Genomic DNA, 25,681 nt, shown 5'->3' on the forward strand with positions numbered 1-25,681 from the left:
ATACCGTCCGTTTATTCCGCAATGTTCGGATCTCAATTCCACAGAGATAATCCTGAAAGTATCTGCAAAGGTGAGGGAAGGAGATACCATTATCGATGCATACCGGCTCACCCAATAAAACGTTGGTAGCTTACAGCCCTGGATCGTCATTCTGCACGTCCGTGGATGAAACTCTTGGAGAAAAGCAAGAGATGCTGCAGTTCACTCTACTTCTCTCTTCCTCTCTCGTCCAGTACGTTCTCTTTCTCCACTGACCAACAGCAACGGAATAAATAAAGTAAATAGAGGAATATAGGAGGTAAATAAAAAATGTGGCAGCAGAGAAGAGAGACAGAGAAAGAGAGAGAGAGACAGAGACAAGGAGAGAGAGAAAGAGAGAGAGAGAGAGTGGAGTGTGTGCGAGGAAAGAGGGAGGGAGGTAAGGAGAAAAAGAGAGTTAAAGGGAAAGAAGGAGAGGAAAGAAGAGAGGAAGGGAGAGTGCCCTCAGGGCGAATTCCCGTCGAGCATCGGCCGCTGCAGAATCCAGAGGTGCGTTCACCGGGGAAATCCCTCCCTCGGAGATTATCCTCTTGAAGAAAACTCGACGACTGTGCATTTTTAACGCGCGCCGTGTACGACCGCGTGTTCCTTTATTTACAATTGCGTTTTCTTAAGCGCACTTCACTCTTCTTTCGTCGCATTTTTAGAAAAGTCGTATTTACGTCAGGCAAAACTAACGATAGATTGTACACTTGAAATTGTACAAGATAAACGAGACAAAGTTGTAAATTTGAAACTTCTTTAATCGATGGACGAACACGTAAAATGTAAAAGACAATTTCACTCGTCAGCTTCAATTTAATATTACTATTATTACGTGATATAAGTAGGTTTAATAGGTGAAGCGAATGATAATAATTATTATAATTTTATTTGGTTATTCATTTCATTAATTTTGGTCGAGTTATAAAATTGATTATCATACGGTAATTTCGACTTTTTGCAAGAGAGTCCAAAAGTATGGCATCCGATACAACATCGATATAATATATTTATCATAAAATAAACAAAATACTCCGTTTAGATTCATTCTTACGCTGTTGCATACAAACGATAGGCATCTACCGAGAAAAACTCTCCTGGCCGAAATTACGGCCCATTAACACGACGAGAGACGAAACGCCGCAAGGATCGCAGTTGATCAGGAATAGATCTGAACAATGGTATTTGAACGAGACCGGAAACTAGGTTCCCGTAACCAATCTGAAAGTTCGAGAAGAAGTCAAAAAGGATAGAATCGGCGATGACGAATTCAACCACACAGAGAAGCGATCGCTCGTACCGTAACGTACGACATATCTTTTCTCAGAAATCATCTCGAAGCGATCTACCAGTGAACGGTCGTCTTTCTCTCTCTGTCTCTCTGTCGAGTCGGGCCGGCCTCTCGTGTGTCCCTGTTGCGTTAGTTGGCCAGGTCGGTGCCAGGGAGTCTACCAGCGATAACCAGCTGCGCGTCGTACCGGTAGACTGCCTGCTGCCTCCGGCTGCTCCGGGGACCCTGGGACCGGTTATACTTGACCCAGCGGTTTACACGCGCTTGCCGCCGTCAGCACCACCACCGCCGAGGCCGGATCGCACCGCTACCGAAACACGTACCTACATTGCCTGGACAAACTCCACCACACTCAGCTAGTTTCTTCTCTTTCTCTCCCTCTATTCCTCCAGCTTTCTCTCTTTTCTATCTTTTTCTCTCTCGCACGATCAACGATCTCCGTCGGACCGATACACGCTACCTCAATCCACTTCACCCCACTCTGGCACACCCTGCTCTCTCTCTCTCTTTTTCTTTCACTCTCTCCCCCTCCCTCTCACTCTGAATATCTGTATGCTTATTTTTGCATACAAAGAATTCAATGATTTTTTTGTGAAGTTATTAGAGTGTCCTCCTGGAGATGAATCGCCAGCATCGAATTTAGTTGGATCTCAGAATCGAAAGAAAATGATAAAAGAACCTAATATGATACCTTCTGTTTTTAGACTCGAACGATACGGTTGCCTTAGTTGTTCGTATTTTCATACGATGAATTTCGTAATCGAATATTCGTAGATATATGTGAATATATGAAATCAAGTGTATGATTTAATAACACATGTTTATGAAATTAATGTTTATGAATATTAAATTTGTAAGATTTCCGAAATTTTGGAATAACTATCAGCATCATCGATTACAGTCTGGAGTACGAGACATTTATAAATAGTATGATAACATTATCTTAAAACTATATACAGTATGATATACTTCTTACGGTAGTTCGTTCACTTAACGTATTTTTCCATAAATTTACGATGGAATTCACTTCGTAACGAGTCGTTTATGAACACATCGTGCTTCTTTTTCGGTTCCGAACGAGCACAGTTCTTGAATACAACATCATCATCCCATCTTCGTCTGACTTTCATATCTGTTCTTCCACTTTGAGAAGAATAACTTAATAAAGGATTTCCAGAAAGTATGTTCTCCATTCTTATTCTTTCCTCTTCCTGTCTTTTCTCCATTTCCTGGAAAATAAAGAAAATAAAATAACGTAAAAGCTTTAGAAGAAACATAATATTGAATTTACATATCAAATGTAAACATGAATATAAAAGCTTTGCCTTCTTAGCTTGCTCCGCTGCTCTCTCCTTCTTAATACGTTGCAATTCGGCTAAAAGAGCAGCAGTATCATCTTCGTCACTTTCTGACTCTGAATCATCATCGTCAAGAGGATCATCTGCATCTAAACTTGCTGTAGGTACTTGATCAATTTTCTGCCTTTTAGCAGCACTTGTCGTGGACGTTTCTCTAGGTGGTTCTATCATACGGCGGTTAGAGCTTTTATCCTTTTCCCTCTCACGTTCACGGTCCTCTAATTCCTTGCGAAAATCACGGTTTCGCAATTCCTCGATTGTTCCTTGGCCATGTTCCCTACAAATGAAATTCATTAATTTCTGCAAATGCAAATAAGTAAGGTTATGTTTGTTTGTTCACTTGATTAAAGAAGTTACATAAAATATCTTAAATAAAGGTCACAGTACACAAATTTTTTTGAAAATATTATAAAGTACAATATAATACCTGTATTTCAATTTTGTATGAGACGGTAAATCTCTGCTGCTGTATTGTTTTGAGATTGCACTTAAATCTTTTTCACCACGTCCTTGTCCTCCTCTAGCAGGTTCAAACGTGGGTCTCGCGGCCGTAGTCATTTTGCTTGAAAATTAGCCAGTACTTTTCGATATAAAACTCAATCTTTGTTTCTTGAATATGTTTCGTAAGTTTTCAAAACACAGCTGATCATCCAACAAGTCTAAATCAAACCAATTCGTACCGTATATGGAGATGGCGTAAACTGTTACATTTTAGTTCCTTTATTAGCCGCATGGCGCAGAACACAAAATTCCTCAACGCGCATGCGTATCTAGCGACCACTACGTCACTCTACAGCCGGCGACAGAAGCTGTCATTAAGCCGCTACACATTCGAATAGAAAGGAGCGCAAGGAGTAAACAGAAACGAGTAAAAAGGAAACAACAGCACGTATACGACCATGATTGTAATTGCGAGAAAAATTTATGATAAAAATGGCTCGTGCGTTATTTCGTTAGGTATGTTACTATCGTAATATTTAATATTATATGTTTATTATTACTATAACCATTAATAGCAGTACCACAGTTTTCTGTTTGGTAAACACTATACTATTATTATACAATTTGTTTCTTTCACTATGTAGGCTTAATTTAATAAGACTAAATTACAAATACAATAATATATGTTCATTATTTTCATAAAATATACAAAAAATATAATTTTATACATATATATCTTTATATTTTAAATTATTAAATTTGTATAAGAAAATTTAACAATATGTACATCAATTAATATTTTATTATTCGATTTATGATAGAAATGTACGAACAGTGGCTTTAATTTCTTGTCGACACATTAGGCAATATGTAAGAGATGATGCACAGTAAGCACAAGTTGCTAAGTGTCCGCAAGGTAAAAATACAATTGCTATTTCTCGATCCATGCAAATTTTACATAAACGAGCTTCTTTTAATTTTCTATTTTCTTCTTTCAAAGCTACTACAACAGTAGACAGTACATTTCGTTAAATTAAATATATTATAAAATTTATTATATGTATATGGATTTAATTCAAATCAATTAATTCAATTTATGATCAATCTTTCTTTGTATTTTTATTACTTACTAATTTCCTTTAAGTTAGCCTTTTTATCGGTATTACTTTTATCAGTGGATATTACAGAGTCTGCACCTTCAATTTGCACTGTTTCCTGAAATAAATATAATGTAGATAAGTGTGTAATGGAATTATTAATTATACACATGACATAAAATATATATAGTTAAGAGTATAAGTCTATGTGCTTACTTCTTTAAAAAGTGGAGATATATCCTGACCTGTTATTTTATTTACATAATCTTGTCCTTGAACCATTAATAAATAGCAGCATTTAGAAAACCACTTTGCATGTTGCTCCCAAGGATCATTTTCTGGTTCCCAATCTTTTAAACCAACTCCACAGTAGTAACAGAAAGTTTGATCACCTTTTCCAATATAGTAAAAGCCTGCATCTGCTAACTGTTCCTTCCTTTGTGGTATAGATTTTGGCCATGTTGCAAATGTGTGTAGTCTAGCATCATAACTAGCATATTCAGGATGTACTGGACTCTTAGTTCTTCCTAGACCTAAACAGCTACATTTAGCTGTAGTTGATAATTGTAATTCCATTGAAAAACTATGGTTATTAGAACCAGATATAGGTCGATATTTTAAACCATAAAACCAGATATATTTCTGCTTTGTGGTCTTGGCAGTATAACTGTACCAAAGTATACTCTAATTGTTATATTAACATAATTCATATTGCAAATAAGTCTACAACTTGCAGACCATCTCTGATCAACCATGGAAATATCATCTTATACCCATTTACATATCTCTATTTGATATTCAAAACATCTCTAAATCTATGAAAAAAAAAATTGCAATTGTTAAATAGGATATTAATCGTAATTGAGAGTCAATTTTATTGAAATATTATTGACTTATAAATTATTTTTTCTATCATAAGTATTTTTCATAGTTTCAGTTTCATGTTATTAATAAAAATACGTATAGTTTAATTTAATTTAAAGTCTATTTCCTACATTGCATATATATCGTCTATTATAAGTCTATTTGCATATAATGGAATCGTGCAACATATGGAATATGCATATTTAAATAAATGCCGCCTTGAACGTACGATCGTGTTGTACATTTATGGAACATACCATCGACATTTGATAAAAAAGAAGGAAGGGGGAAGAACTCCAAACTTGATAGATTGCAATGCCACTACACTTCGTAACTGATGGAGTATTGTGGACTTTTCTCAGTATATAACGTTGAAATGACGCAGGCTATGTATCGCATACAAACGAGAACTTCCGACAACTTTCTCTTTCCCTCTCTTAATTCATAGAGTTTATCAGGCTCATGCTCTATCCACCATGGAACTGTGTAACGTTATCGTTTGTATGGCCCGCATTTCAACGAACTTCTCTTGTTATGCACTGATATAACACTGTATACGTATTATATCGTATACAATACAGTATACAATATCTAGACATAGCGGACACTGATATATATAATGATATGTACACTCAAGGCGAGGCTATCTCGATACGAGCCAATGAAGCGATTGTCGGTCTTTTGACGAGATCAAAGGTGCTCGCAATTCCTTACTTGCTTTGCCTTAACACGTATTGAACAACTTCGTCGATACTCCGTCTCGTGTACTTTGCTACTTGGCAGCGCGAGTCAATTCAAATGAGACAGCTATCGAGTGAGGCAACCTTGTGTCGTACAGGTCAGCCTCGCACTGTCAGTAATCCGTACTCTGTACTCTGAACTTTAGTACTGTAGTCTGTTCTGTACTCTATATTCTACGAGATCCCGCGCCCGCGAAGCAACTTAATCGCGACCATATCGTAGCTTTAGTGCATAGCGCCACTATCGTCCGACTGGTGTACTTCATAACTGTGTGTACTTTTAACATAGAAGTTCTAGGTAGAAATCTGTATATAAGTACTTTACTCTCCTATCCTCCCCTTTACCCTCGCAGTACGTCGTATCGTGTCCATTAATGACAAAATGTAGGTTCTGCAAGGGCGATGGAGAATACAGGAGAGTGAAGTACGCTAGTCGAACGATAGTGACGCTACATACTAAAGCTACAATATGGCTGTGATCAAGTTGCTTTACAATCACAATCAATAGTATATACAATAAGAGTACACATAATAATACATATCAGTATCGTGGCATGAACATACCTATATCACCATGTTCGCACATAAAGATATTCGAAACCTAACCCACACTAAGATAAAAAGTACCAAAAGTATGTATTATTATTGTTAATGTTATTATAAATATCTTGGGAATCTAACCGAGAAACATATTTGAAAATCCTTAAAATTGATAAAGTTAAATTATATATTGGAAATAGTAGAAATCTATAATGGATCTTTTTCTTCTTTTCAGAATATATACTTTTCTAATGTCCTTGTCTAGAAGAAACGTGCTATTCATCCTCTGCTTTAATTTCAACTTTGGTGACATAATTAGTTTTAACTGACTTTAGTTATATCATTTCGTCGAAGCAATTTATATACGAAATAAGCCAAAACATGTAAGTAAGTAAACTTTAAACTTATTATCGCCTTACAATTTATTTAATTTAATAAACAAATTATTTTATTTGCGCAGTATGATTTAATGCAATCACTGTCTAAGAAATACTTTATATATTTTCATAAATCCATTACATATCTAATAAATAAATCTGAATTTTTTCAAAGCAAGTTTTATATTTCCACTGTTTCTATTCGTTAAAATTATGATTACACTAATATTACTTACATAGTTGCAACATTTATTTTCATGCATCATTCAATTTTATCATTGAACTTAGACACTTATTATATTTTTCTCTCTCTCACATGCATCCATAATTCAAAATATTTCCATATTATAAAATTTTATATCGAATGTAAATTACGACAGTCATATATTTTGTGCAATATATTATATATCATGGTCAAACTTACATTTAAGTCATCATCAAAGTAGACTTTAACATATCATTGGACAGCATTCTGACTTTTATTTATAAACATTTTTGCAACTAAAGAGGCACTGTATCTTGAAACATATTTTTTAAAATTTCATTTAATAAATTTGCAACATGGCAAACTTTTGTTAATCAAAATCATATATATATATATATACACATATAATATGCAAAGAGAAGCAATAATTATTAATTGTATTTTATATTCAACTCATCTTTAAGAATATTTCTGATATAATTTTCATTTGATTATGTGTCTAACACATAATTAACTTTTATCTTTATATACGTATATTTGAATAAAATTCTTAATAATTTTAAATAATTCGTAATTATTGCCTCACTTATTTGTAGAAAGTTTTAGCTTCCTTGAATTTACAAGTGCAAAAGCAATAAATTTGATGAAATTTAATAACACTAGTCCAACTTAACTTTGTGCTAAGAAAAATCAATGTGTTATTATGCGTATGAAATATAGTTATTTCTTAAATGTAGTTATTCTTTTAATAAACAATTCATAGCTTAGTAAACGTAACTCTTTCTATTTCTAATAGTATTATTTGCTATATTAAACATAGTTAAGACAAATATCAACATATATTTCCAAATATTCAGACGCATTACTGTGCGATCTAATTTATGCTATAGCTAGACTACTAGTGCAGTCTGAATAAAAGAAATAATTTGCAATGGCACATAAGTTTTACAGCATTCCAGTCAAGTATATATTATTTCGTAATTTATACACCATGTAAATGAACTCTACTAAAATATAAATCTAATAGTTTTCATTTACATATTATATAGTTCTTCACTCAGCATTTTTTTGTAGTGTAAGAGCTGTATACGCATTTTTAAAATTGCAATTTTGAAAGTAAAATAGTTTGTAATAATTGTAACAATAAAAATAAAAAATGACATAATTAATTTTATGTTCAATATTCAATACAAGTTATTGAATAAGCTCAAGTTATTGAATAAGCTCTTAAAATTATTAATGCATAATTATATTCTGTGTTTATACAATAATGAAATTTACTTTCTACAGCACAATCGTAATCACAATCTCACCAGACTTCAAAATGAATAATTTTTTGTGGTTATTTAAATATACATTTATTATAAATTCTATTCTTTGCTTGCACAAATGTCACATAAACAGATTTTTTGTACTACCAAAATTGCAAATGTATGACAATCACATAACATAATATAATTTGAACATAAAATTCTAATATCAAATAATATATATTCATAAAGATAAATAATAATATTTAATTATCAAAACAACATTTTATATGTACTAATTACAATTATATACAAATTGAGTACCCATAATAGCACATAAATTCTGCAAAATTTTTTAGCCTGAATTCTATAATGCAATTAATATCTTCTTTTTATACATATGATAATTAGCAAAATTTGATCAACTAGGAGAAACAAGATTTATATAAAACAAATTTTTTCTACTGTTTATTTAATTTGGTGATATTTTATGTGCAATAAATTAAAAAATTTCAAATTTCTGTATTCTTATGTATAGCTAATTTTGAAAAAAATGATATGCTGTATAAATATGATAAAGTGTTATTCCCTATCAAAATCCTATTATAAGAGAGATATATCAAAGAAATTCGCACATAATATAAAACAAAAATTTGTTGAAACACTTGTTATGAAAAATTTTGTTAAGTACATCGTCCATAAAATTTTATTATATTATTAATCAAAATGAGGAGATATAAAAACTTCGTATAGAAGATACTGAAGAAAAATTTGTAATTAAAACTTAATTTTTTATTAGTCGTTATTATATAAAAGCGTAAAAAAGATATATGGAGATTCAAATGTTTAAATTTCTTAAAATGTTATGACATCACAAAATATTCTCCTCTTCTCGATTAAATAATAACATTTGCATAAATATAGAATAATTGCTAGCTACATGTTTACATAATACATATATATACGTAGAATAAATTATACAAATATATACAAATTAAGTCCTACACATTTTAACATATTCTAATGTACAAATCATTGAATTCTTGCAGAATATATACGCATGTATAAATGCCCCTTTAGGTGCTCGACACCAAAATATACTACATTTAATTAGATTTAAATGTATCTGTAATATTTCTAATATATAGAAAACATATATTTTTTAAATATAGATGATTATAAATCTTGTAACTAGCAAAAATGTAGTGAATCTTTTATGGAAATAAAAAATGTCAGTAGTATTCTTTTTACTTCTTATCTTCATGTCTATATAATATTTCAATTGACGTAATTATTTAAGAAAAACAAAACACGTAATAAATATATGAAAATATGGCAGTGATTAGATATTAAGAACCTTTTGTAATATTAGGCCTTGAGATAATTTATAGTTTTATATTGATCAAAGAGAATAATAGATACGCATCTATTATGAAATGATCTAAACTAAATATTTTAGCATTTTTCCCATTCTGTCAAATAGAGCAGAAAAGATCTTATTATTCACCATTTATACTCGAATAAATGATAAAGAAATAATATAAAGCACATATATACGCATTTTATAAAAAGAAATAAATTTGATTATAACAAATAACAAATTTAAGTAAATATGCAGTAATAATCTTACTTACAGTCGTAATGGCAATATTCATTCATTAATCACTTGTAACAGAAGTACTTTTGAGCATATGCGAATTAATTAGGGGTTAATATGACCCAATTTATATCATTCACTTATAACAAAATGTGCATTAAAAATAAAGCTAATTTAATTGCAAATGATTTCATTTCAATGACCTCTTATCTTAAGCTGTACTTGTGTGATTACTAGCACCACTGATAGCACTAAATAAAGCAGCGCTGTTACGTTTAAAATTTCCAACTTGTTCATCAGGCCAAATAGGTTCACCAAGTAATGATGACAAATTTTGGCAAAGTTTCTGATAATTCTCACGTAACACTTCTTGATATTCATGCTGATCAGATGTAATCAACTTACTATTTATTTGCAGAGCTGTGTAACATATTTTAACAAATTCTCTGAAAATCAGATAATTCCAATTAATAAATTTTGTGTGTGAGATGTAATATACTTTGAAAATGCAATGATAGTGTGTGTGTGTGTGTGTGTGTGTGTGTGTGTGTGTGCGCGTGTGCGTGTGTGTGTGTGTACATACGCGAAATATATTTTTTAAAAAACATACCTGAAAACATCTTTTAGTTCTTCAACTTTATCATCTGGATATTGTGGAGACAGTGCAGGATCTAAAAATGCGGAAGCGTATGCGAGTGGTCCAGCATTTACTGTAACACATATACTTCCTTGTAATCTTAATTGCAATTTTTTCACGTCTGTTGGTCCTATAAGAGCTACATCTTCTAATTCTTGGACACGTTGTCGCATTTCATCTAAAGCGACTTCGATTGGGCTCAGTTCCATTATTCGTTTTTCAATAACTAAAATACGTTTTTTAATGTATGGAAAAGAATATTGTGCTGAAATCATAAAATATGCTATCACGTATATATCTACAAATAATATGGTACATAATAATGAAGTAAACTTACTTGTAAGAATTGTTCTACGTTTCCATTGTTCTTCTGGAATACCTCTGGCTTTTCCTTCTTTAGTGAATGGAGTTTCAAACATAAAACATGATATATTATGATTCTGTTCAAACTCTGTTTGTCGTGTTTCTAACTCATATTTTTCGAAATAAGGTGTAACGTGTGTCACTTGAATATATGCTATTTTTGAATCTAATTCGGTTATATCGATAGGTATAGAATCCATTATCATTTTAACATTTTCTGAGCCAAATTTTTCAGAGTAGAGATGATGGAGACGTTCTGAAATTTCAGATAAAGATGTAACTTTTGGTTCTTTATAAATGTACTCTTGGCCATTTTCATCCTCAAAATATGCCTAAAAAACATTTATTACAAATTATACATACAAAATGTAATGCAATAACATTATACATTGGCTATTAATAATATTTACTGTGCCAAAAAATGCAACTCTATAAAATCTTCCAAGAAGTCTTTTTCCGGACTTTGTAACTTCAACAATTTTATTACAGGCTTGTGCCAAATGAGAATAACAATTTGCTAAAGCTTCATAATTTCTTTTCGCTTCGTACATAGGAACTATTAATCTGTACAAATGTCCAAGAAGTTCAAATCGTTCTGCTTTCTCTAACATCTCAGCACAAAGTTCTAATTGTTCAAGAAGTATATATTCGTTGTAATGAATATCTTGCACGCCTAAAATAATGCTAGTGTTTATAAAATTTTATATTTAAAAATAAACAATTGATTTCTAAGTAATTCACCAACATTAAAAAATTCCAGTAACAATTTTTAAATCGAAATTCAAAGTAAAGGTGCATTAAAAACAAAATGTTATAATTTCAATATAAATTAATAGCTCTAACAATAAAGAAATAATAAAACAATAAAGAAATAGATGAAAAGAAGAAAGGAATGTAAAAAATAATAGAAACGTAACATATAATACAAACATGTGCAAAACATACAAATCTCACCAGCATCAAGTTTAAGACTGCATTCATCTCTAGAGATATTTTCAGAAATTTTGTCAAAGGCTTCTGCACCCCATGTATGAACTTTCCTCAATTTTAAATACTCTGCTATTAATGCGGCAATATGTAATTGACAACAAGCAGCCTAAAAGTGATATAGCATAAAAATATTAAGTTATTTAAACAAAATTTTTAATGTATACCTCTGAAAAATTTCCATCTCTTGCGTGATTTCTAGCCATAGTTTCTAACCATGTATGTCTCAATTCAGGTGTACTGGCATAAGAATTAGCCAAACTATGTTGTAGGTCTACCAACATTTCAGGATCATTGTTATGTTCTCTCATTTGAGCTGTGGCCATCAAAACAGTCCTAATTCTTTTATTCAGATCTTTAACTTCAACTGGAAAACCAGTACCCTTCATCACTTTATCAGAAGAAGCATAGCTATTTATTAATGATAATGATTCTTGAAACCTTGAATTATTTAATCCAATAACATTTCCAAGCATTTGAGAAACAGATATAATTACCTATTTACACAAATATAAAGTATTAACATTTTTAAAGCATAATCAGACTTAATCCAATGTATAAAAGGGAGAATTATTTTCGTCATATACTTACTTGTAAGTGAACCCTAGTTAGTCCTTTCCTACTGGTGAACTCAAAATTGCTTCTCATAAGAAGATAAAGTAAAGCACAAGATTCCTGCCGAATGGAACTTAACTTACTATTACAACAACGTAATAATTCGTAACATAAACGTCCACATAATACGGCATTTCCTATAAGAATAATAATATCTAGTTAATTAAAATAAGACAGTATAATTTATTAAATATTTAACTGTTTTTTATTTACACCCAATAGAATTAGACTCAACTGTTAAAATTCATACCTTGAAATAGAATTATAGAATAATTATTTAAAAAGGCTCTGAAACTGGCAAAAACGTGCCGTAGTAAGGTTTCAGACTGTCCAACTTGCAAAAACGATAAATATATACTAAATACTTTCTGCATTATGGGATTATCACCATCTGCTGTTAGAAGCACATCCTATATAAAAAAAAGAAGAAAAATCTAATATAACATAGATAAATATTTCTGAATTATGACACATGTATAAGTGGAAAATTTCTTTTATACCTTAAAATGAATACAAAATAATCCTAAACAATCCAATGCAATTAGACCAACTTCTGTCGCCATATTCGCTTCTAATAAAGCTTGATGCACTTTCCCACTATCGCTTTCAACAAGATTTTCCCGTGCAGTAGTATTATGTGGTTGTAAAGTACTAGTAGCGGGTCCATCGTTAGAAAAATCTGGAGGTGCCATTCTAGCTGGTAATGTCATTGCTTTCACTGTTCGAGGCTTTCCAGAACTATTTACCATGTTTGCAGCTATTTGCCTTTTCCCAATATATTTAAAATGATGAAGGCTCATTCTGAAATAAAGAATGAACATAATAACGCCTATTCTGCACTAGAAGTAACTTTTATGTTTAACTCGACATTAACTTACTCAATTACTGTAAAGAAACTTAAAATTTCACAATCGCTGCATTGTTGCCACCAAGCAATAACTTGATGATCACCTAAGTATTTTATTACAAATAGAAAACAAAGTAAAATATCCTTAACTTCCGACGACTGCAATTTATCGCATCTAGGTGACGATTGTGTAACACTTAAAGAACGAGAATGTCTTTTTTTTTCGCCAGTACCATTTTCGATAGGTTCACGAATAATGGTAGTTTCTTGAGATATATTCGATTGAGAAGCACCAGATATTGTTGATGTATCTGATTCTATACTAGTACAAGAATATCCATTAACTAATCCTTGACCTGCTATGGCTGCGAAGTATGTAGAATCTCGTAGATGCATAGACGCCCTTATTGGAGATTGAGTTTCCAAATGTAATGTAAGCCTACATATATTTTTTTATGTAGATTGTTTCTCTTATTTTTTTATTTATCTTAAGCAAATATGGTACTAAAAAATTTGTTTACCTATGTATTGATTTTGGAGTCCCAGTGGCCGCAGTAGTACTCGCGGTATCTTTATTTGCCAAAAATGAACTACTAGTTGATATTCTATTTGTGCCATTTTGCCTAACTTCTGTTTTACTGTTATCATGTATGGATTGCAATCGATGTAGATTTTCCAATACAATACCTAGCCATGGTATGTAAGTGGATGCTATCCTACTTAATTGACCCTGTAATAATAAAATTACATTATTTTAGAATTAAATTTACTTAAATATTTGTACTTACTTTGAAAACATTAATTATATCAAAAGTACAATATATGTAAGATATCATATTAGAATAAAAATACAGAGGTAGAAATAAATAAAAGCAATTTACCTTATTCTGATATCTATCATCAAGTTCATGCTTTGCCATTAAATCTCTTAATGTAGATATTGCCACTTTACGAATTTGTACAATTTCATTTAAGGAGGTTCTAACTTCTTGCATTAACAGTCCAACTAAGAAATGATGTTTGCAAAAATCTTCTGACAAACAATATTCATTTATTAAATCTGTAATGAATATTTCAAATTGATAAACTTATTTGATTTACTATAATTTTAGATAATATGAAAATAGAAAAACATGTACATACAAGGGTCACCTAAATATAGGAAAAATTGAATGAAATTACAGTAGCTTAAATGAAATTTTTTCATTAGTTTGCTATCGAGAATATTGATTATTTTATAGGTATTTAATATTTAAATGAAAAAGATATCTTTTGTCTGAAATTACCTATTGATTAATTATGTGAATATTACTAATTATAACCATGATTTTGTAAAACGTTTGCAAATTCATGCAGTTTTTTTACATTAAATATTTTTAAATAGCGAATATGTATTAAAATAAAAATAAGAAGTTTTGCATAAAAGTATAAAATATAACATAAAATTTATGTGAGTGTGTAAATCTATATATTCTATATTGCAAAAGTTCAGTATTTTATAAATTCCATTTGACAATTTTCAGTGCATTTAAATATAATGAAACAGGCTTGCATAGCAACAAATAAGAATGCCATGAAAGTATTTTCTAAACATCTACTGATTGATAGTGATTAATAATAAGAAAATTGTATGCAACTCCCACTCACTATGGCTACGGTAACAAATCACAATAAAGACGGGAGTGTATGACTTAACATACCATCACATTCTGGATCACTCTCTGTATCTTCTAAATAAAGCATAAAATGATTATATTTACGAAACATTAGGCATCAAGTATAATATAGTAGTAGTTAATTTTACCTTTGGAAATGATTCGTGATTGCATCATTGGTAAATTGAAAGACACATAATGCTCATGTGAACAAATTATTTGCAAGAATGTAAATTTAAAATCATGTAGTGTACGTTGATCTCCAGGAGAGAAATTGTCCATGTATGAATTTATTAAACGGAAAACGAACCCACGATCCATAAATGTAAGGCATCGCTATTTTAAGATATGAAGAATTAATGATTATTTTAAAAAGACTATTTTTATATATAATAAAATACTATCATTAACAATTACAGTATAAGACTTTATGAAACTTATGCTTATCATTTGCTGTATTATCTTTACTCTAAAAAAAATATTTAACCTGTAAATAATATATAGCATTTACTTACTTTTAAAAATTGTGCAAGACTTTTGTTTAATTCATGTGTTTCAACTGGCATCTCTTTATATTTGTTCATAAGATAAGGCATAATAACTTCCACTAAACTTCGGATTTTTTCATGATATTCTTTTGAAAATCTTTCATTTCTATGCATCTGTAAAAGATGTTAATTGATTTATACTTTCTAATAAATTATATTTTTCATAATATTACAAAACATACTTTTATCCTTCCTGTCGAAAGCAAATGCTGTGCCATACTCTTAATCATTATCTCAAAAAAGAAACTGGAATGATGCATAAATTTATTTACTACTAGAAAGTCAGTATTACTTGGCTGCAATAATGTAGGAAGATGTTTTCCTAATTGTTCATGAACTGTTATAATACCATTTCCTTGAGAAGGTGGTACAAAAACAAACTGTAAAAGATAATAATATAAAATTTACTAGTAAAGTTAATCAATTCTATTAGTAATATTTACCTTAATATAAGCCTGAAGTGTTTCTTTCCTACCAGCTTCATGCACCATATTTATGAAATGTATTAAAACTCTTATAATGTACCATCCAACTTCTTCATTTGTAGTACATGTTAACAATGTAAATAACTGATTCAATATAGTAGGAAGAAATGTAATAACTGTAACTAATTGCACTGCATGAGCAGCTTTTAATATTTTGCATGTTTCCGAATCCGCTGGTACCGCTCCTAGTTTTGTATCTAGGATGCGTTCCATATGAGCAAATAAATTATGTAAATGTACATCACGTGTGAATACAGTTGAAATCAATTGAAATGCTACTGTAAATACCGGTCGTTGAGAATCAACCCATATAATTTCCGGTCCAGCATTCTAGAACAACGAAAAATTTATCTTTAAGATATTAAACGCGATAGCTATAAATGATTATCATATTTTATTATTTTTTTGAATTAATAAAATATAAATATATAACTTCATTTTATTTCTACCCCTTTTCCTAGTCCTAGAGGTTGTATTGAAAGATATCCTGGTGGTAAATGTGTTGCAACAGGTAGTGCTTGTACATTCATATCCATATCCACATTTAATCTATGTAAGATATACAAAATTAATACAAATAATACAAAATTTGATTAGAAAGTTTACTTTGTAAATATAATATCTCATATTTATATAGTATACAATTATAATTACATATCAGTGTTTTATTAGTGATATATAAATCGTAATTCCTAACATTATCATACCTTCCTTTATGCAACAATGGAGACCAAGCATAACCAACACAATTTTCAACACCATTTTCTTTTTTCTTGTTCATATCACAACTTATATGGTAAAAAGAAAAGAGTAAATGATGCTTGGCATGAAGTTTCGATGGTAACCTTATTTTAATTTCTTCATACCAAGAAGGAACTGCATTATGATGTAAAACTGCGCAAGATGCTCGTAAACATAAAAGTGGAGCACCAGGTCTCCCATATATACACTATTATGAAAAAATCCGAAAAGTATTAGCAATAATTTAATAATCTATGACATATTCTACATACCCTTAAAGGTGTGGCATTTTCACAATCATTGTCTCGTAATTCAATAACGCACGCAATGTTTCTAGCTCTGGTGAATATTTTTTGAGTATCAAAGCAAAGAGTTTGCGGATATACATAAAGATGGTTAATATAAGTTGTGTATGGATGAACATCTTTCTCTGAAGTACTTTCAAACTCTGCAATCTCAAGAGTTGGTTCAGATATTGGCGGTAATGGAAATGGCTTTAAAGCTGCTAAAGATGTAGATAATGTATCTGTAAAGAAAAAATGAAAATTAGATTTTATTATTCAAGTTTATACATAGTAAAAAAAATGTTATTCTCCAGATACATACTGTCAGGTAAATCTGTAATTGACTCAATCTTTATTTTCAACCAACCAGGTATCACAGTCAATTTACTAAGTTTTTCAGGCCTATAATAAAAAATATCAAAATATATATCATATATATCTTACTATATATTATATGTGCATACTTTCTATACTCTGAAAGGAGTTTGAGTAATTCTTCATCTTTTATTTTATTTCCTTCTTGCCTATATATTGCAGGAAAGTCTGATGATGTATCTAATTCATTACTATATAATCTAAATAATGGTCTGGCAGCCCAAGCAAACGGCATTCTATAATTTCCCAATCTAAAAAATTTATAATTTTTTGGACAAAATTTTACAATGTACAGAAAAATATACAGGTTAAAAATGTAACTACATATAAACTTACCTTTGGCAACATGCTCTAACTTGTTTATGTACTTTTAAACCTAATCGTGGATCTTTTGTAGCCCTTAAATATGGTTCAGAAGTTTGGCATATATTCCCTTGTAATATTTTATCTATTCTTACAACCAAAAATATATCAGGGTGCGGATTACTAATACTAAATATGGCCTACAAAAATATACAATGCTATTAGTAAACTACACAATGATATTAACATTACTGTTAAAAATTTGTTACTTTAGAAAAAGAAAGAACAAACCTGTTTTGGATATTTAATCCAATCTAGTGGTATATTTTTCAGATCATCTGGTAGTTTAATATTTTCTGTAGATTCTGTCATAATACCTACAGGACTTAATTCTTTTACTATTCCTTGAACAACTTCATGATTAATATCAAAATGAAAATTTTCAGTTAGCTTCCTGCCATTTCTTGCATCATAAAGACTTAGTGTAGTCTGATATGGTTCCACCTGACATAATGATTCTTTCTCATCTATTGGTGCTTGTAATCTAAATTTAAGACTTTCACATTTTACAAAAATTCTCTGCCCAAATTGTTCTTTGTATGGATCAATATTCTGTTCATTACAATTGCCTGGTTGTTGTTTAATATGTGGAATATGAGGATAAATACTAAACAATTGTTTACGACATTCTCGTCTCGCTAATGCAATACTAGTATCTGTTTCCCTAGAATACTTTATCAGTTGTGGATTCATACTTTGTTCTAAGCCTTTGAGCGTTCCATAAACCTACAAATAATACAATAAACTCAAGTGGAATTATATGTAAAGAAGTACACTTAAAACATTGGAAACAATGCTTATTTCTACTTTTAATACCTGCATAGGTTGAGGAGAAGGAGGAGGTGTATTGCATGCTCTCTCTAACGAAGCAGCACGTTTTTCTTCTTGTTGTTTATAATGCTGTAATACTGAGCTTAACTTTAATAACCAATCCTGCATATCTGTTTCATTGTCTGCTGCTAACGTGTACGATTTATGAGTCCCACTCATTCTTAATTCAAAACAATACCTTCCACGTTTTGGATTTCTAATAACTTCAGTGCAAAAATCCATTACTATCGTCAGTTTAGCTTCACCCTTTTTTTCATCTTTAAAGAGTTCAAGAATGTATGTGCCATCAACTTCTTGACGAAGATGACAAAACCTTCTCTTAAACGATTTTGAACCAATATTTGCAAACATGCGGTCACTACTACCAATTTCTGGTCCTTTCATTAAATAGCCTTCCTTTGTTATTCCATTACTCTTTGTTAATTCCTAATAAAATTGAACAAGTTGTTTTAATTTCTTATTTCTCCCTTATAAATTATAAATTTACTACCTTAATTTCTCATAGGTCTATAATGATAATCAGAAATAATAATAGATGAATTTAATAAATGTTGTAAAAGCGATATTTAATATTATTTTTTTACAGAAAAATTACATGAAAAAGATAATATTAAAATATCTTTTCCAAATATTTTTTGCTATTTGTGTATAAAATATAATGTAAAAGATAATACATTTAATATACAAATCTTATTTAGCCAAATATAATGCAAGTAAATGATATTTTAATAAGAAATATCAGTCATAATCCAACCTTCAAAAAGTTCATATTAGAAGCAAAATATTTTACCTCATCAACTTGGTCTACTTCTGTATCAATTTCATACACTTCATCTTTTAGATCATCTATTTTTGCTATTCTAAAAAATAAGAAAATACATATAAGCTACAACAATATATTTTATATTTTATGAAATAAAATTTTGCAATAATAAAATATTATTTATAGTCAAGTTTTATATTTATACTTAGGTAACTCAAGATAAGTTCCACTATATGCTGAATATTTATAATGTATGAGATTCCAATTAGATGTGTAACTTCGTAAACATTCTTTTGTAAGAAGATTCTCTTCCCCTTCCTCATTATCTGAAGTTTGTGGTATAGTTGGTACAAGAGTACGATATCTTCTAGGTAATACCACTTGCTACATTAGAAAGAGGATATTAAAACAATTAAAAAAATACTTAAAATTAAATAATTTATTTCAGTAAACTTTTTAGTAATAAGATTAAAAATATACATTATTATATATTATAGACAATAGACACTAAGTTCAACACTACATTTTTTAAACAATAAATTTAAAAAGTATATTCCAAAAATTGTATGATATTAAACATCCTGTGCATGGTCCTATCTGATAACTTATCTGCCCCTGCAACGGATGTAAGTGTTTCAGAATAGATAAGAAATAGTAAGTTAAAACTCACTGAAATATCATCCCTAGGGTATAGCAGGAGTTCTCTCTGAGGGTCGTTTTGTAATAAAGTTTTATTCTTTAATACAAAATTTTCAAAATCTATGGGTTCTACTAGATGTGGCTTATTCTGAAATTAAAACATTTTCTTAAAATAAATAATACAAATTAAGAAAGATATGTATACATATGTTGATTTAAATTACTTTGATATTGTAATAAGAATTATTTAAAAAATTTGAAATAAAGATAAACAGCAACAGTAAACTATATAGAAGGCTATAATCTACATACATTAAAACTTGTAACATAAACTAAAAATTAAATATTACTTTATTAATACTTATTATGATAATACAACAGGTCAAATAATTTCTTTTAAGAATAGTGTAATTTATTTTTAATTCAAGGTAATAATTAATGAATAATGAATCAAGGTATTACAAGATACCATAAATGGACATGTTTCAGTGTGAATAACATTATCCTTAAAAAACCAGAATTTCATGTCTCAACCCTACTACAATAAAATAAAAAATAACGTTTCAAAAATATAACTAAATTGTTGATCCAACGTTATTTTATCTCTTCTTTAGCTTGAAATATTTATAGTTAGCCCTGTCCAGTTGACAGCAATTATCATGAATAATGAATTAACGATATTATGAAGGTCCTGATAAATGACTGCAGAGAGAACATATTTTCACTGGTATCAATTGTTGCATATTTGTTATTCAGAAGATAATGTAAAAATATATGCAGAAAATCATGCGGCAAAATGTATCGTGCCGAAAAACCTACCTGTACGGTACTCTCTCGTACTACCTGAGAGACGGTCTCTCGTAATTGAGCGGCCATGCCCGGTTTACCCAGGCCACGGGTAAACTTCCTTTCGCTCATCTTTGTTGATGACACATTGATCTCATCACCTTACGCCAACGAGGACAATCACGATCATCACGCGAACTCATTACACTGTGCAATACTAAACATTCGTTATTGTCGCAGCCATATTTACGCGGCTTCTAAACTCACGTCGTAGCAACGCATGACAGTTCTCCCTATGCAGTTTACAGCGTACAGCAACGTAATACATACATCGCTGCAACTATATCCGGTATATATGCTTACATACAAAATATGTACTATTTAATCACGCTCTAGCCTACATAACGTTGCACTTATGCATATGTAATACGGTCTTAACTCCCTGAATAAAGTTAAGTAGAGTCAAACAATTTTTAAAATTTTTACATATTTTATATATGCAATAAATTTGACTTGTTAATTTTAGAACAATTTTGTTTATGGGCTCTTAATATAAATATGAAAATATGTTTCATATGTTACAATTCTAACAATAAAAAGAATTTTGTTTTCTTCTATATCCTTGTTTATAAAGTAATCTTGGAACATTTACCTCAATGAAACATTTACCTGCATGTACATAAATGAAAGTCACGATTAAAGAAATCGTACTGTATACTATATGGTATTGTGATTATTAATTATTTCATTTAAAATTGTAATGTATTAAATTTTTGTATTTAATCTTATACTTTAACAAATTATTTTTTCTTATCTTCTTTACTATGTTATACCTCATAAGATATTTCTACTGGTTATGTCATTCAAAATACTTAAATTATATCTGACTCTATAGATATAAAGTAATCTTGTTAATTATGTGAATAACGTGAAATGCCAGCAATGCCGCATGCTTAAAATTACGGCGTGAGGTCAAACGTCTATCTACAGTAACGTTTGTAATTTGGTATCGTCTGCTGTAAATACCAAATAGTATACAAATTTTTATTTTCCTCGAAGTTATAATCTTTTATCGAACGAACGATTATACGAATTTTGATGCATATTTGGTGCTCCGTCAAGTGTGTGTTAATTGTAAATAATTATTGAATATTTATTGATATTTAGGTTTACAAGAAAACTGGCTTAATTTAAGGTGTTAATGTATTAGATTATGGATGACGAACTAGAAGACAAGATTTTATATCAGGTGACATAAAAATAATTTAAAAGATATAATGTTTTCTTCTTTTTAGAAAAATGTTCTTTGAAAATCTAATATGTATTATATGTTCGATCTACGATTTCTGTATTCTGTTTAGTATTCAAAAATAGTCTTGTTTGATTGCTTTTGAATTTTTGTAATATACTTTAAGTAGAAAGTAATATAAGTTTATTCTTTTATTAATCTATGATAGAAAGAAATATTCATAGATTATGATATACTTGACTATTTGAAATTTATGATTTCTTTATAATAACAGCTATTATCAATAATTTTGTATTTTTGTTATTGTGCAATAGACATATGTATCATACATGAAGCTAATATCAAAGTTTGCAGTGGGTATTCCCACAGGATTAAATGCTGGCATAAATTCTCCTTTGGGTTATTTTTGGAGAATCATGAGAGTCTATGCATTGAAGCCAGAAGTATTAATTTGTGGTGCAGTTTTGGCAATAATTCTATTTTATATACAAGCTGTTGATATATGGAGCCGATCACTACTAGGAAAAATCCAATATACACTTGGTCGTACTACATCAAAAGTAAATAAACTAGAGAATAAGCTATATAATAATATATTATACAAATAGGGCTAATTTGCATTATACTTACGTAATTAAATATGATATATATTAGTTGAAAAAATTACTTAATTATTTGTTTGTCATTTAATTATTTATTGCTCAAAGCATTACAAAAGAGAAATAAACATTTGCATCGTGTCTTATTATTTTTAGGTATCAAAACTACCATTTTTAGTTAATGATTCTGTAAATAATGGGATGAAGCTTAGTTGGGAATTAAAACAAGGATACATTGCTGCATATGCTGTTCAAGGTCATAGAGCTCGTATGGAAGATCGTTTTGTTGTAAATGAAGATATGAACAATACAGGTGTATCTTTATTTGCAATATTTGATGGACATGGTGGAGAAGTAAGTTCAAAAAGATCAGACACATGAGTCTATTTAATAGGAACTTAATCAATTATCCAATCAATTGTTCAAATAGGATATTTTTTAATGATTACTTATCATTTTTACTTGACTTTACATAATTACTTATCATATAACATTATCATTTTCAAATTTCTAAATTTATGATGTTATATGACTATTATCTTCCAAAATTGCAGATTAGAAACACAGGAATAAGGTAAATAATGATAAAGTTATACAGAGATAATATGGAAATATGGAAATAGATTTCATTAATATCATAATATATTCATATACTTATGTATTTTATGAGTTAATATATATCAATTATTTAGAATACCATTATAGATTATAGAATAATATAAAATATCATTTTGTTTGTGTTATATAATAGCTTAGCTTATATAGAAAAATTTAAAAATTACTACAGCAGTGCATGTAATAAGACAAAAAATTAAATGTCCTTCATACACCAATATCTTTAGCAAATGACTTAACAATATGTAAATAATAAATAAATGAAAAATTTGTTTACTTATAGTAAAACAGATTATTAAGATATATTTAATACATTATATTGCTATTGTTAGTTTTACTTTAAATAGTATGAAATATTTCAATGATAGTATACCAATGATATGCCAATATTTTAAACATATTTATTATTTATAAACGTAAAACCCTGACATATGTTTTTATTTCTTAATAGTTTGCAGCAAATTATGCACGTGATAAACTTATTCCAAACATTAATAAAAAAGTGATTGAATTAAAAGATATGATAGCTGGTAAAGTAACACACATATCAGAAAACATAAAGGAAAATGAAGAAACAGAGAAGAAAGAGGAAAAAAGTAATGCAGATCACCTTGAACGCAAAAAATCTTTTCGTAAAACTGTAAGCACATCTTTAACAGATGATTGTATGAAAAAAAATGTTGGTGTAACTGATCCAGAATTGCTTGATAAATTGGATAGCTTGTCAAGACAAATAACAAGAGAGGTATGATTGATATTAAATCTGATATCTTTTAAAATGGTAAATGTATAAAACAGTATTTTTTGTTTTAACTGTAAGGTAAGACCATGTAGAACAGTGGAAAAACCACCAAAAGTGGATATTACAAATTACTTGGATGGAGATAAAATAAACTATGGTAGATTACTAACTGATGAAGTATTGGCCGTAGATAGATTATTAGTTGAGGCTGCTAAGAAAAATATGGATATAGCTGGTAATTATCTTTTTACAATTTATATACTTTATTTATTCAGATTTAAAAATAACTTTTATAAATGTATAATACAGGTACAACTGCTTTAATTGCTCTCTTAGAAGACAATAAATTAATTGTAGCAAATGTTGGAGATTCAAGAGGTGTAATGTGTGATGGAAAAGGAAATGCCATACCTTTATCCTTTGACCATAAGCCGCAACAAGTATATAGTTTTATTTATATAAATTGCTTAGGTCTTATGTAATAAATTTATCTTATTTAATAGTAAATATATTTTTTCATTTGTGAAAATAATTTCTAGGAAAGAGAAAGGAGAAGAATTAACAAAGCTGGTGGTTTAGTAACATTTAATGGTGTATGGAGAGTTGCTGGTATATTAGCAACTTCTCGAGCTTTGGGAGATTATCCATTAAAAGATAAAAAATTAGTGATTGCTGATCCTGATATTTTAACTTTTGATCTAAGTGACCATAATCCGATGTTTATCGTCCTGGCATCAGACGGTTTATGGGATACTTTTACAAATGAAGAGGCTGTCGCGTTTATTAAGGAACGTATAAACGAACCACATTTTGGTGCAAAAAGTATCACATTACAAAGTTATTACAGGTAATACAATTCGATCTTACGATCTTTGCAAATATTGATTTAAATCAGTTTTTTATTATGTATTTGTCTTTTTAACATATAGGGGTTCTGCAGACAATATAACTGTAGTTGTAATTAATTTGAAGGATCGTAAATACAGCATATCAGAGATGAAATAGAATCAATAATCTTTTAATTATACAACGAATGTTTTTTCCAAAGATATTCTAGATTTATTAATTACTCATTAACGAATAGTAAGTGTAAATTTGGGAAAAAAGTATGTACTCTCATTTGTGTAATACAGAAATATGATGTTTCAGTCTTTATTAAAATGTTTCCTTTTTTATATAGTCAATTTTAGTTTTGTTATAATATCATATACATTTTTATGTATTGTATATTTATTGTGTTACAATACTTATGAAATATCCCTCTTTTATCTATAAAATTTAAACAAGTGCAATATTTTCTTTTACCTCGTATGTTTTTAAAATTAAATATGTTTGTATCATATGTTATTAAATTTATCCTCTGAAATATCTATTTTTCTATTTCACAGCAAGTACAGAATTCATATATACTTATGCATGTTGTTATTTATTGTAATAATGGTCTATATATATACATACAATACTATAAAATTATACTAGAATGAAATTTTTGATGTACAAACGTGAACATATATTTATTTTTGTATAAATTTGAATGAATGAATTTCGTAAATGAGTAATTTGAAAAATCACATTTGGATATGTTACATAAAATAACTACTAACATTTAATATAATACTTTACACTTAAATGACTAACGATCGTTTAAATGTAAAAAATTCTGTACATTGAAAGTAATAGGTAATAAAAGTATAATATAAATACATAAAATTTAGTTCTAATTTTTAATGTTGTTAGCAAAAAGTTTTAATTGGGAACTTAATAACAGTTACAACA

The 25,681-nt window shown here is 29.5% G+C and overlaps 4 protein-coding genes across 12 annotated transcripts; 1 reads left to right on the forward strand and 3 right to left on the reverse strand.

The window, feature by feature from the left end:
* Window positions 1-592: 592 nt before the first annotated feature.
* c12.1 (spliceosome-associated protein CWC15) lies at window positions 593-3,377 on the reverse strand. Its single transcript, XM_069119005.1, has 3 exons — window positions 3,098-3,377; window positions 2,638-2,947; window positions 593-2,541 (listed from the first exon to the last, which is right to left on the reverse strand). The coding sequence occupies exons 1-3, from the start codon at window positions 3,226-3,228 to the stop codon at window positions 2,299-2,301; spliced, it is 684 nt and encodes a 227-aa protein (XP_068975106.1). The 5' UTR covers window positions 3,229-3,377; the 3' UTR covers window positions 593-2,298.
* Window positions 3,378-3,641: 264 nt separating this feature from the next.
* Window positions 3,642-6,018, reverse strand: LOC138182788 (E3 ubiquitin-protein ligase XIAP-like). The gene is made up of 4 exons (XM_069119006.1): window positions 5,330-6,018; window positions 4,425-5,023; window positions 4,242-4,326; window positions 3,642-4,114 (listed from the first exon to the last, which is right to left on the reverse strand). The coding sequence occupies exons 2-4, from the start codon at window positions 4,782-4,784 to the stop codon at window positions 3,924-3,926; spliced, it is 636 nt and encodes a 211-aa protein (XP_068975107.1). The 5' UTR covers window positions 4,785-5,023; window positions 5,330-6,018; the 3' UTR covers window positions 3,642-3,923.
* A 279-nt stretch (window positions 6,019-6,297) lies between these two features.
* Window positions 6,298-25,615, forward strand: LOC138182785 (protein phosphatase 1L). 6 transcript variants are annotated; one of them, XR_011173911.1, is made up of 12 exons: window positions 6,298-6,444; window positions 6,588-6,735; window positions 20,941-21,049; window positions 21,868-21,949; window positions 22,264-22,509; window positions 22,705-22,902; window positions 23,615-23,908; window positions 23,984-24,140; window positions 24,215-24,345; window positions 24,445-24,752; window positions 24,835-24,988; window positions 25,294-25,615. XR_011173911.1 is itself a non-coding variant. In XM_069118995.1 (11 exons), exons 4-11 carry the CDS (start codon window positions 21,914-21,916, stop codon window positions 24,908-24,910), a joined length of 1,446 nt encoding a protein of 481 aa, XP_068975096.1. In that variant the 5' UTR covers window positions 6,298-6,444; window positions 6,588-6,739; window positions 20,941-21,049; window positions 21,868-21,913; the 3' UTR covers window positions 24,911-25,615. The 6 variants fall into 6 exon arrangements, 5 of the variants coding, with proteins under 5 accessions (XP_068975096.1, XP_068975095.1, XP_068975097.1 ...); XM_069118995.1 differs by having other exon boundaries at window positions 6,588-6,739; window positions 24,835-25,615; XM_069118994.1 differs by having other exon boundaries at window positions 24,835-25,615.
* Window positions 7,903-21,026, reverse strand: Ziz (dedicator of cytokinesis protein Ziz). Of its 4 annotated transcripts, none has more exons than XM_069118985.1 (29): window positions 20,734-21,026; window positions 19,946-20,062; window positions 19,481-19,659; window positions 19,303-19,372; window positions 18,498-18,938; window positions 17,913-18,407; window positions 17,655-17,821; window positions 17,408-17,569; window positions 17,266-17,345; window positions 16,932-17,185; window positions 16,626-16,867; window positions 16,368-16,467; window positions 15,877-16,248; window positions 15,616-15,813; window positions 15,401-15,547; window positions 15,035-15,221; window positions 14,931-14,960; window positions 14,112-14,290; window positions 13,752-13,960; window positions 13,262-13,669; window positions 12,884-13,184; window positions 12,634-12,793; window positions 12,360-12,520; window positions 11,936-12,265; window positions 11,727-11,877; window positions 11,192-11,454; window positions 10,756-11,113; window positions 10,392-10,683; window positions 7,903-10,227 (listed from the first exon to the last, which is right to left on the reverse strand). In XM_069118985.1, the coding sequence occupies exons 1-29, from the start codon at window positions 20,830-20,832 to the stop codon at window positions 9,993-9,995; spliced, it is 6,387 nt and encodes a 2,128-aa protein (XP_068975086.1). In that variant the 5' UTR covers window positions 20,833-21,026; the 3' UTR covers window positions 7,903-9,992. The 4 variants fall into 4 exon arrangements, with proteins under 4 accessions (XP_068975086.1, XP_068975087.1, XP_068975088.1 ...); XM_069118986.1 differs by having other exon boundaries at window positions 11,736-11,877; window positions 20,734-21,025; XM_069118987.1 differs by lacking the exon at window positions 14,931-14,960.
* Window positions 25,616-25,681: the final 66 nt, after the last annotated feature.

This window comes from Bombus flavifrons, chromosome 8 (assembly GCF_040668555.2).
Source record: "Bombus flavifrons isolate JBK064 chromosome 8, iyBomFlav1_principal, whole genome shotgun sequence".
Taxonomy (NCBI): domain Eukaryota; kingdom Metazoa; phylum Arthropoda; class Insecta; order Hymenoptera; family Apidae; genus Bombus; species Bombus flavifrons.

Coding starts and splice junctions, on each gene's coding strand:
- c12.1 (XM_069119005.1), bottom strand. CDS start 3,228: ATGACTACGGCCGCGAGACCCACGTTTGAACCTGCTAGAGGAGGACAA. Junction 2,948..3,097: donor CATACAAAATTGAAATACAG/GTATTATATTGT, acceptor TTTCATTTGTAG/GGAACATGGCCAAGGAACAA. Junction 2,542..2,637: donor CAGCGGAGCAAGCTAAGAAG/GCAAAGCTTTTA, acceptor TTTATTTTCCAG/GAAATGGAGAAAAGACAGGA.
- LOC138182788 (XM_069119006.1), bottom strand. CDS start 4,784: ATGGAATTACAATTATCAACTACAGCTAAATGTAGCTGTTTAGGTCTA. Junction 4,327..4,424: donor TATCTCCACTTTTTAAAGAA/GTAAGCACATAG, acceptor TATTTATTTCAG/GAAACAGTGCAAATTGAAGG. Junction 4,115..4,241: donor GGCTAACTTAAAGGAAATTA/GTAAGTAATAAA, acceptor CTACTGTTGTAG/TAGCTTTGAAAGAAGAAAAT.
- Ziz (XM_069118985.1), bottom strand. CDS start 20,832: ATGAGCGAAAGGAAGTTTACCCGTGGCCTGGGTAAACCGGGCATGGCC. Junction 18,939..19,302: donor AAGTAGACCAAGTTGATGAG/GTAAAATATTTT, acceptor CAATTTTATTAG/GAATTAACAAAGAGTAATGG. Junction 11,878..11,935: donor GAGATGGAAATTTTTCAGAG/GTATACATTAAA, acceptor TATCACTTTTAG/GCTGCTTGTTGTCAATTACA.
- LOC138182785 (XM_069118995.1), top strand. CDS start 21,914: ATGGATGACGAACTAGAAGACAAGATTTTATATCAG. Junction 22,510..22,704: donor TTGGTCGTACTACATCAAAA/GTAAATAAACTA, acceptor TATTATTTTTAG/GTATCAAAACTACCATTTTT. Junction 23,909..23,983: donor CAAGACAAATAACAAGAGAG/GTATGATTGATA, acceptor TTTAACTGTAAG/GTAAGACCATGTAGAACAGT.